General features: G+C 43.3%; 1 protein-coding gene across 4 annotated transcripts in view; it reads left to right on the plus strand.

Moving 5' to 3' along the window:
• Positions 1-10,660, plus strand: part of ARHGAP36 (Rho GTPase activating protein 36) — a 78,769-nt gene extending 68,109 nt beyond the window's left edge. The window contains exons 10-11 of one of the 4 annotated variants that reach the window (XM_038416442.2): positions 4,461-4,558; positions 9,049-10,660. In XM_038416442.2, the coding sequence (XP_038272370.1) occupies positions 4,461-4,558; positions 9,049-9,307 (357 nt within the window). In that variant the 3' untranslated portion in view covers positions 9,308-10,660. Of the gene's footprint in view, positions 1-4,460; positions 4,559-9,045 lie in introns of all 4 variants that reach the window. The other 3 variants (XM_038416438.2, XM_038416441.2, XM_043492464.1) reach the window with 3 other exon arrangements.
• The last annotated feature ends 447 nt before the right edge of the window (positions 10,661-11,107 follow it).

An 11,107-nucleotide genomic window follows, 5' to 3' on the forward strand; every position in this document is an offset into this window, starting at 1 on the left:
AGTGGAGTGGGGCAGCGGCCACAGCCTGCCTTCTTAGTAGGGAGCTTTGTAACTGGCCTGCAGAGACTTGATTTGTTCCTTGTGTTGATATGAGTTGTGTGGTAGAGATTCATTCTGGGTCACATCATGATTGGTTCTGGCAGGGGAATGCAGGGCAGAAGGTCGTGCAAGGAACCCTCTCCCTCTTTCCCCTCCCCTCTCAGCTTCTGCAGCCCATGCAAAGGCCAATCACAGAGCAGGCCCTGTGACCAGGAACTGCTCGCCTCTTGCCAGCTTCTTGAGAGCAAGTCACCTGGATGGGGGAGAGGAGTGGCAGAGCCAAGGTTTCAGCCCCATTGCACTGCCCTGCCAAGCAGTGCCAACTCCCTGGGAGCGGGACCTGCACTATCCTCATTCACAGATAGACCAGAAGGGACCCTTATGGTCATTAGTTTGAGCTCCTGCAGGCACAAGCCAGAGAATCATCCCAGAATTTCTCCCCGTACACTCCTCCCTCCTGCACAACTGGCCAGATCTGTTTTGGGATTTGGGTTTTTTCACCTTCCTCTAAAGCATCAAACATTCTCCACAGCTGCAGATGGAACACCAGACAGGGTGGAGCAGTGCTCTGAGTTGGTACAGAGAATTCTCTTTCTAAGTGTTTGGCTGGTGTGCCTTGCTCACATGCTCAGGGTCAAACTGATGGCCAGGTTTCTATTTGGGAAGAAATTTCCCCCAGGTCAGAGAGACAGGGACCTTGTTTTTTCCCCCACCTTCCTTTGCAATATGGGGTGCGAATCGCTTACTGGGATCACCTGGGCATCTCTCACATTTGGGTGAAATTTGATGGCCTGTGATATACAGGAAGGCAGACTAGATGATCCAATGGTCCTTTCTGGCCTTAAATTCTATGAAAACTATGAAAATCGGTGAAGATCATTTCCAGGCTCTGCAGTGAGAAAACCAGGACTGCTTTTGAAAGACGGGACAGGTTCAGGCACAAAGAAAGAACTTATGATGGACTATTTCAGGACCAAGAAAGAGCTGACCGATGAGGACAGACAGGGTCAGAGGAAACTACCTAAAGGCTCAAAAGGAGACAACAACACAACTCTTGTAGCAACTAGCTTCCGCACATGTGCTTGTATCACCCGCCCAGTGATGCAGGTCAATAATACATGCAGAGCTGTCGCCTGCTCTCTAGCTTACTCACACCTATTCCAAAGGCATTCCACTTCTGCACATGGACAGGGAAAACAACTGGCATCTCCAAGACATGCAGCCCTATGTGTTTGGGTTTGTATAATAAAGTCTATTCAGAACATATCTCTCTATGTGAAGAGGACAGTAATCATATGAAGGCATTTGATTTGGTTTGGAGGGAAGCATTATGGAAAGTAGCAAATTCATATGGGGCATTCCAGATAAGATCATTGCAATTATAAACGGTAAGTATAAAGAGTCCTGTAGTGCTGTAAGAATTAAGAAGCTGGTTCAAGTCAAAGTTTGGTGTAAAACAAGGGGGCATGGAATCACCATTGCTTTTCATCGTGTTCTTTAACTGCACAGTAAGAATGTTAGATGAGTTGGAGGGTGTGACACTGGAGGATTTAGAACAGGGGTTCTCAAACTGGGGGTTGGGACCCCTGAGGGGGTTGTGAGGTTATTACATGGGGGTGGGGAGCTGTCAGCCTCCACCCCAAACCCCGCGTCACCTCCAGCATTTATAATAGTGTTAAATATATAAAAAAGTGTTTTTAATTTATATGTGGGGGTTGCACTCAGTGGCTTGCTATGGGAAAGGGGTCACCAGTACAAAAGTTTGAGAACCACTGATCTAGAATTAAGCTCCTTGGCTTATCCAGATGACATTGTACAACTGGCAGACACATTTGAATTCATGATAATACTCTTTGCTCCCTTGGAAAATTGTTGTAGTCTTTGTGGATGTACAATAAATGCCAAGAAGGTGAAGTGGTTTTATCTTGGAAAAGGGATAATTGATAAATTGTTGAAAGGTAGCAGTGGTGATGTCACAGAACAAGCAGAATGTTATGTGTATTGAAGAAGCTTGGTCACTGTGCCAAGGTTCCATCAAGAATGAAGTTAAAAGGCAATGTGCCTTAGCTACATGTGCTGAATTGATGAAATTTATGGACTGATGAAAACATTCTGTTGAGTGCAAAGTAAACATTTATCAAACTAGTGTGCTAACAGAACACTCACTGGTCTGGAAGCAGCTTCGTTAAATAAAACAGACTTCAGAAAGCTGGAGGCAGTCGAGATGAGTTCTTTGAAAGATGGCAGGAGTAAAGTGGAACAATTTTAAGACAAATGAAGAAGTTAGAAGGAGAGTAGGAAGTGAAATCAAGGTATGCGATTGTCTACAATTGCCAAGATTATGAAGGTGAGGATACTGCAGAAGACAAACAAATGAAAGGATGCCAAAGAAAATAATCCAAGCACAACCAAGGTCAGTTCAACCTAAAGGCCAGCCACTGACTAGATGATGAAATATGGTATGCAGGAACATGACCAGGCTGGGGAGGGGAAAGGTATCTACATAGCAAAAATATGAGCCCACCCATCTGTTTCCTCCCCTTAACATCAAATCAAGGGGAAAATGTAAAAAAGGTTGCATCTAATACATAAGGAAAAACCCAGCAACAACAGAACAAGCAATGAGCTGTAATAGCAACTGGAGGTAACTTGTACCTGTACCTCAGTGATAAGTATGCTCCATTCCCAGTTCCCGAATGCACACAGTGTTTCTAATTTGGGCTGCATGCCAAACGCAGGCTCTGCCAGTTAGAAATAAGTCTTAGGGGACATGGCTTGTCTTTTTGCTGCACATCAACTGCATCAAGTGTGGTTGGCTCCTGACTCCAACTCACATTTGTTTTAACACATATGATGCAATAGGAAGATGTATCAATCACCATGAGTCCCTGAACTGTTACAGCTCAGCCATCTCCACTTGACTCAGCATCCCACACCAACTGTGCATATAAGTGAATCTGCAGTGCCATAAGGTATGTAATCTGCGGATGGCTTCATGGGCCATGGCAGAAGCAGTGATGAAGAACCCATTAATGTTGTGCTGTGGGAAAACAGTTCCAGTCTCAGCCCATTTTTAATAATTCTAGTATCATGCACTTTGTCTTGTACTCTGTGTACATGTTCAGGAACCTGCTGTGATGATTCATTGAGGCCTGTGTCACTACATAGTCCCCTTCTTCATCATTTACTCGTGGGCTTGTCTCTTTGCAGGCACAGCAAGGGCACATGAGTTCAGTCTCTAGTGCAATACAGATTGGGAAGCCTCATTATTTAAACTCCTCCAAGACTTTTATTGGCCTCCCTTGATGTCATGATTTTGGGCTACTTCTATGTAATGCCATGCAACTAGAGCTGAGCAAATTGATATTTTTTTTTGGCTTAGGAGGCCAAACCAAATAATCCTGAAAATATTTCAGTTTGGTTCAAACAAAACCTGCATTTATTTTTGGTTTCTCTCACTGAAATGAGAAAACTGAAAAAAAAAAATCATTTCAGTTTGAACAAAACTATTTTGTTTGACCGCTAACAATTTTTTCTTCAGGTTTTTGATTTTTACAAAATAAATTTATTAAATTTCTAAACAAAATGTCTTTTTGATATTGTAAGTCCAAACGTTTCATTTCAAAATGGCTGAACTGAAATGTTTGACTTTTTTGAAAATGTTTTCCATTTTTTTACTGCCCAAAACTATTTGTTGAATTTGACCTGAATTTACTAGCCTCCATCCAACTCTAAATGCAAATTTCCATGACAGTAACACCCAGGAGGACATGTCTGGGGAAGCTAGCTTTCACAGCTCAGTCCTTCCAGTTGTGGTCAAGAGGCAGATTCCTAAGCAGAGCTCCACTCAGTGACTACCATCCTGGAGTGCTGTACAAAATAAACTGCTCCACGGGGAGGTGTGGGGGTGGTGATGCAACAATAACTCCCTTCACTGCTGTTCTCACGCTCTGGCTCTCCACAACCTTCTCCACCATCATGCAGCAGAACCCACAATTCCAAATGGGCAACCAGAAGGCCTTTCGAAATCTCCCAGAAGCCATGGTTTCAGGAAGATGTGCTGGAAAGTGCAACCACAACAGTAGAATTAATTTGGGCCCATGGTGCTCTGGGACCACACTGGTCAGTCCTACTAGTTCAATGATCAATTCTTTACCTGCCGCTTTGCCCATTGTCTAGGAATCCTTGCAGAGTAATCTCCCAGTCTGACAATGCAGCCTTGTGCCCAACTCTGCTCAGACTCGCTAGGAAAAGTGTGAAGTCATATATCCATTTAAAGTCAGTGCATTATGTTTGTGGATAAACAGCACAAGTCTTTAGACCTTGCATCAAACCCTGGTGCGTTTGGCTTAGTTGTTTCTGATTGTTTTTCCTCTAAGAGGAGCAGGTGCCATATTTACCGGTTTCTGTGACTCTTGCAGGTGTCTCCAGAAGTGCAGCATGACATCCTAAGGAGGCTGTTTCAGAGAGAGCCTGATGTCATTGACTATCTCTTACGCAGGAAGTTCAACACCACTCTGTAAGTCCTTGTCAAGAAAGAATTCGAAGTGGTGCTGCTGGGGTGCCTGGGCCATTAGCTTTGCAGAGACCGAGCTTTTTGCAAAATGGCAGCAAATTCACAACATCAGCGACAATTTTGCAAATTATTCCTTCTGTTCTCTTTCCTGCCTCCCTCACTCTCTTCCTCCTCCCCAACAGCCCCGTCTGTCTCCTCCCTCTGAATTCCCAGTCTTTGGTCCCCCAGGCCCCTCCTCTCTCCAAAACATTCCCTACCCCCACTGCTTCCTGTCCCCCTCAAATAGCACATTCCCCCTCCATTCCTTCCTTCCTGCCCTAAAAGCTGCCCTCTTCATCCCCCCACAAAAATTCCTCCCGTCTTCTGTTTGCTCCCCCTCCCCAATATCCCTCTGCTCCCAACGTCTCTCTGAGGCATGCAAAACAGTGCCTTCCTGACTTCATTCCTCTCAACCTCTCCGGGTTCGTCTACACTGCAATAAAACACCTGACTCACGCTTGTGGAGCTCGGGCTGCGGTCCTATAAAATTGCCGTATAGATGTCTGAGCTTGGGCTGGAGCCCAGGCTCAGGTACCCTCTCCCTCTCCAACTCCTTTCACAAACCCATTCCAAACTACCTTCCTGGATGTTGTCTGTGCCTGCACGCATGCACCTGTAACTGTCTGCCTATGCCTACGTACGTGTGCACCTGACAGTGTCTGTGTGCACCTGTGTGAAGCATGCTTGTGCTGCGAGTTTGGCTGTGTATGCATACATAGACTTTGTGTGTTTGTGTGTTTGCACCTGTGCCTATATTTGTGTATGTGTGAGCACCTGTGCCTCTGTGTATACATTCACAGATTTTTAGATTCCAAGGCCAGAAGGGACCACTGTGATCATCTAGTCTGACCTCCTATATAGCACAGACCAGAGAACTTCTCCCAAATCATTCCTAGAAAAGCATCCAAACTTGATTTAAAAATTGCCAGTTATAGAGAATCGACCATGGCCATTGTTAAATTGTTTCAATGCTTAATTTCTCTCGCCATTAAAAATGTATGCTTTATTTCCAGTCTGAATTTGTCTAGCTTCAACTTCCAGGCATTGGATTGTGTTTTACCTTTCTGCACTAGATTGGACACCCCATTATTAAATATTTGTTCCTTGTGTAAATACTTATAGACTGTGATCAAGTCACTCTTTAACCTTCTCTTTGTTAAACTAAATAGATTGAACTCCTTGAGACTATTACCATAAGGTATATTTGCTTAATCATTCTTGTGGCTTTTCTCTGACCCTTCTCCAATTTATCAACATCCATCTTGAATTGTCAATACCAGAACTGGACACAGGATTCCAGCAGCGGTCGCACCATTGTCAAATAGGAGGTAAAATAACCTCTTCGCTCCTATTCGAGATTCCCCTGTTTATGCATCCTAGGATCGCATTAGCTCTTTTGGCCATAGCGTAGCAGTAGGAGCTCATGTTCAGCTGATTATGCACCACAACCCCCCAGATCTTTTTCAGAGTCACTGCTTCCCAGGCTAGAATCCCCCATCACGTAGAGATGGCCTACAATTTTTGTTCCTAGATGGATACGCTTACATTTAGCTGTATTAGAACACACATTGTTTGCTTCTGCCCATCTTACTAAGTGATCCAGATCACTTGTGTCTGCGACCTGTCCTCTTCATTATTTACCACCCACCCCAATCTTTGTGCCATCTGGACATTTTATCAGTGATGATTTTATGTTATCTTCCAGGGCATTAATAACAATGTTAAATAGCGTAGGGCCAGGAACTGATCTCTGCAGGAGCCTACCTGTAACATACCTGCTCAATGACGATTCCTGGTTTACAATTACAGTGTGAGACCTATCAGTTAGCTAGGTTTTAATCCATTTAATTTGTGTCGAGTTAATTTGATATTATTTTAGTTTTTTAATCAAAATGTCATGTGGTACCAAATCAAATCCCTTACAGAAGTCTATTAACTGTTACCTTTACCAACCAAATTTGTAATTTTCATCAAAAAAAGATATCAGGTTAGTTTGACAGGATCTATTTTCCATAAATCCATGTTGATTGGCATTAATTATATTACCCTCCTTGAATTCTTTATTAAACAAGTCCCACATCAGCCACTCCGTTATCTTGCCTGGGATCGCTGACAGGCCTATAATTACCCAGCTCATCCCATTTACCCATGCACCAGTTCCAGTGTCTACTTGTGTCTATGTGTTGTAAGACTCATAGGCCATTTAGCTCAGGTATTTTTAGGTTGATGGGCTGCTATCCACCCTGGGCCTCAAAGATTCTCAGCCGTGTGGCTTACTAAAAGAAATGTGACGGTATCAATTTTATACACTTTATTAAAACGCTTAAACTAAAATCAGACCAAGAAAATGTATCACCAAACCTAAGCTATTATTAATAAATATTAAATTAACTTAAAAATAAAGCAGCTATCAAATCAACAACCCAAACAAGTTAGTCTCTATGTTGGATTGGTGTGCAAGCATCAAATTAGTTAATTCATCACACTAATAACAAAAACAATCAATCCTTATAAATTCGACAAAAGAATCTGAGATGTGGCTGTCCACTTGATTATAAATTCCAACTAAAGAATTTCACCAGTGTCAATCAAATCTTATAGCTTAAAGCTGGTTCAACCTCTTAATACTGAAACCAAATTATTATCTAATGTCGAAACCACAAATTCAGAGCCAATTATAAGGATTCGTTTTTACATTAAGTTCTCCCCCCCCATGTTCCCCCTTTCCTCCCAAGATGTTATAATACTGACTTTAGCAGCATACTTGTGAAAAGCAGAAGTTTGATGATTATTTACCAGAAATTACAGATGACCGCCTCAAATTTCTCAGAACCTTTCGACACAGAACACACTTCCATGAGCATGTTTATGAGACAATATTTAGGGCTGTTGAAAGCTGGACCTTTTCTTTCTGGGGTCTTCCCTGTGTGGGCTTTATGGGCGATTAAACACAGGCATACAGTCACATGTCCACCTTCACACCCTAAAAATAAAGAAATTAAAATGTTGGGATGTCTCCCAGTTAATAATAAACAAAAGATTCTGGTTTTTTTTTTTGTTTTTTTTAAACAAAGGAAAAATAAGATACTTATGATCACTGGGGTTCCAAACCCTCCAGCTATCACTGTCTTCTGGAATCTCATAGAGCAGGAGCTGAAGCTGCAGTCAAGGAGCCAGAGAGTGATGATCTCCTGGCTGAGTGCTCCTGGCTGGTAGGCCTTCTTCGGGGTAGGGAGGCTGGTCCAAGGCTGGAGTGGCATGGCTGTTGATGCCATAACTTCCTCTCCCCAAGGAGGCCAGTCATGGTTAGCCTGCCTTCAGGGAGCTTGTTGACTGGAAAGGTAATGCTTCTTGGACTTCCCTTGGTTCTTCTGGTGTTTGAATTCCACTTGCTGCACCTCCCCTTCTGGTCTTCAGACAAACCCGGAAGCAAGGCCCATTTTGACACTGTGTGAGTTGGTAGAGTCAGGTTTGAATTAGGACAGCATTAGCGAGCATCAATTGGGAAAGTCCAACTTAGCCAGCAATCTAAAAAATATCTGGCGGTTGCTTATCACAGAGACTGTTGGTCTCTGACCCTCCCGAAATATTGAAAATTCAGACAGGTGAGACAACTTTTGGTTTTATCGAATGAAAGTTCACTATATAAACATTTATAAAAATAAAAAACTCTAGCAACAGAACCAGTCATTGAACAATAAATTAATTCATCAGCAAATTAAAATATATTCATATTTAAGATAAATTTAGTCATCTACAGTTTCTTTTCTCTTTGTTATTCTAAAAAACAGACAAATGCTCTGATTCCTCTTGCAAACAGAAAAGTGTCTATTTTGGAACTGGTCTCTAGGTCAAACAGCTTGTCATCTGAAATCTATATATTGACAGAAACAAGTATAGCTCATCAAGTTGAAATCCATTTTAAATATGTTTGTATTTTATATAAAGTCTGTGTGCCTACATAAGCTATTCTCCTTGCAGTGTGCATGCAGGGGGGCCGGTTGGTTTTCCTAGGCCTGTGTCTGCCTGTCCGTGTGTGTGCATGCACGTGTGTCAGCACTGCATGCGCACATCGGGCTCTGTGTTTGTGTGTGCATGTCTTTAGGTGCATTTGTCTGAAGTCATTGCTGCCACCCTGCTGGTTAAAGGGGGGGTGCTTGGTGGGTGAACCCGACCCCTGGACCGCGGTGGGATGGAGTGGGAAAGTTCAGTGCTCCAAAAGGTGCTGACCAGCACTACAACAGCAAAGATAAAAGCAGTCAAGCACGCTAGCCAGTAAGGGGTGGCAGCAAGCTTTGCCAGTGCCCCATATGAGCTGTGCCATATGACTGGGCCTGCCCAGTGGGAGGAGACAGTCCACTGCTTGGAGCCACTCCTGACAGCCTTTCAGAAACTTGCTCTGAAGGTCAGAGTGGTTTGAAAGGTCACCAGCAGTTTCTCTTTTCTCCTAGAAGCACAGACTGTGATACATCTACAGAGAAGCATCCTCGCTCCCTACTGGCCAGCCAAACCTGCATGCTGGCAAGTGATCAGGTTTCCTCGCATCTGTACAGCCACGTCTCATTCCTAAACCTGCATATTGAGAATAAGCAGACCCAGGGCAGCCGAAGCTCCACCCTCATTTTTAATACATACCAAATGGGGCAACTTGTCCACCACAAAAAGACAGACGTGGTCACCCAGGAAAGAATGGGGACATCTTGGGAAGCATAAATCTCTGAGGGGACTTCTCCATTCAAAGTTATCAGCCTTCTAATTCATATCAGTGCAGCTCCCCAGGTGGGAGGCACTAGTATAAACTGCCCAGATGTTTCACTGCCATATAGCAGAGCTAGAACAGATAGTGCTAAACATGTAGGAGCTCCGTCTACATAAGTACTCTCACTGATGCTGCCCCAGGGAATTACATTCTGATTTCTGCCAATGTAGATAAGGCCTGAGGATACATTCCGCTGAATTTCTGCCTGGCCTCGCCAATGATTAGCAAGAACGTACAGAACATGTAGAGTTATATAAAGGGTCGTCTGTAAAATTCTTGTTTGTTAAAGTCTGCTGGAGAGTTAGCATAACACAGAGTTCTGTATGCGTGTGTGTTCAGTAGGCAGAGTGTGTGCAATGGCAAGGAAAGCACAGTTTCTGTGTCTGTGAGGCCTGATGGCAGTGTGTGCCTGTTGCTGGTATCAAGCCTAAAAAGCCCTGGGGCTGCATTTTCATCTATCGAGAAACCTAAGCTGATGCAGAATATGGCGCCTGCTTGCTAACGTAATCGGTGCATCTAGTGGCAGCTCACGTTTCTTGCACTCTGGGATCTGCCTGTTGGTTTCTGGGTGGACTTTAAGGTGTTGGTTTTGGCCTACAAAGCCCTGACCTGCTTGGAGCTGCCTACCTGAAAGGCCTCTCTGCCCATGCTGTGTTGCCACTAGCAGAGGCCCTTGAGCTGGACCCTTATAAAAGGAGAGCACTCTCTGCTAGGGCCCCTTTCCTTCAGATCACTCGCTGACAAGTTCCCCAATAGTCCCAACCTGTTGACTTTCCAAGGCATGTTGCAAAGCTCATCGGATGGGACGGGCACAGGGGTAAGTAGGCAGCTAATGCCAGGTTTGTCTAGGAGGAAAGTGCACTGGGATTTTCAGCTAGACAGATCATACGATATGGGGGGCTTAGACAAGATCAGGAGAGAAATGGTGCTGCTCTGGATGGTGCTTTGTAACTCCCAGGTTATTGTGTTTGTAAATGTGTGGTAAGTATCTCCAGAGCTTTGGATGGGAGCTCTTTGGGCTGGATTTTCTTTTAAGTCAAAATAAATAAATATATATGCAAACCAAAAAGAGTAACTTTAACATTTTATAAAGGCATAGTAGCACCTCTGTGTTAAGATTAGATCCAGTTTTCATTTGAAGCAAGATTTCAACCTCTTTGTTTTGTATGGAGAATGCAATGTATCTCCCCCCAATTTACAGCTCATGAATTGTGGGTAAAGACTGAATTTTCTGAGCATTTTCAACTATATCTGTTTATGAGTTCATTATGAATTAATAATAATTAAAATTGAAACTTTGAGATGTTTTTCAGACTCCGCTCTTTTTTCATAACCCTTTTGCTAACAAATGGCTGGTTTGTGTCATTCACAATTTCCACCTAATTAAAACTCATTGCCAGTTATCCTCAAATGTATATTTATAGTAATTAGGCTGGAATAAAAGGTAACATTTTTGTTCTATTTTTCTTATAGTCACATTTTCCTTTACTCAGACTAGGTGCCATTTTCCATAACTTACCATGGGACTGAAGTGGCCCAATAGCATTAAAATTGCACATGCCCTCAGTAAGGGTGGTTACTACTTCACGGGGGAGGGAGAAGTGAGGGGAGACAGAAGGACGGTGCCCCTAGTAAAGATGGCCACCATTTCCCATTTTTAACAATGGAACTGAAGCTCACTGGAGCTGTGCTCAAGAAAAGTGGCCATCATTTTATTAAAGGTTTTGCTATCATACTTCTCAATCTTCAGAATT

This window comes from Dermochelys coriacea, chromosome 9 (genome assembly GCF_009764565.3).
Source record: "Dermochelys coriacea isolate rDerCor1 chromosome 9, rDerCor1.pri.v4, whole genome shotgun sequence".
Lineage (NCBI taxonomy): Eukaryota > Metazoa > Chordata > Testudines > Dermochelyidae > Dermochelys > Dermochelys coriacea.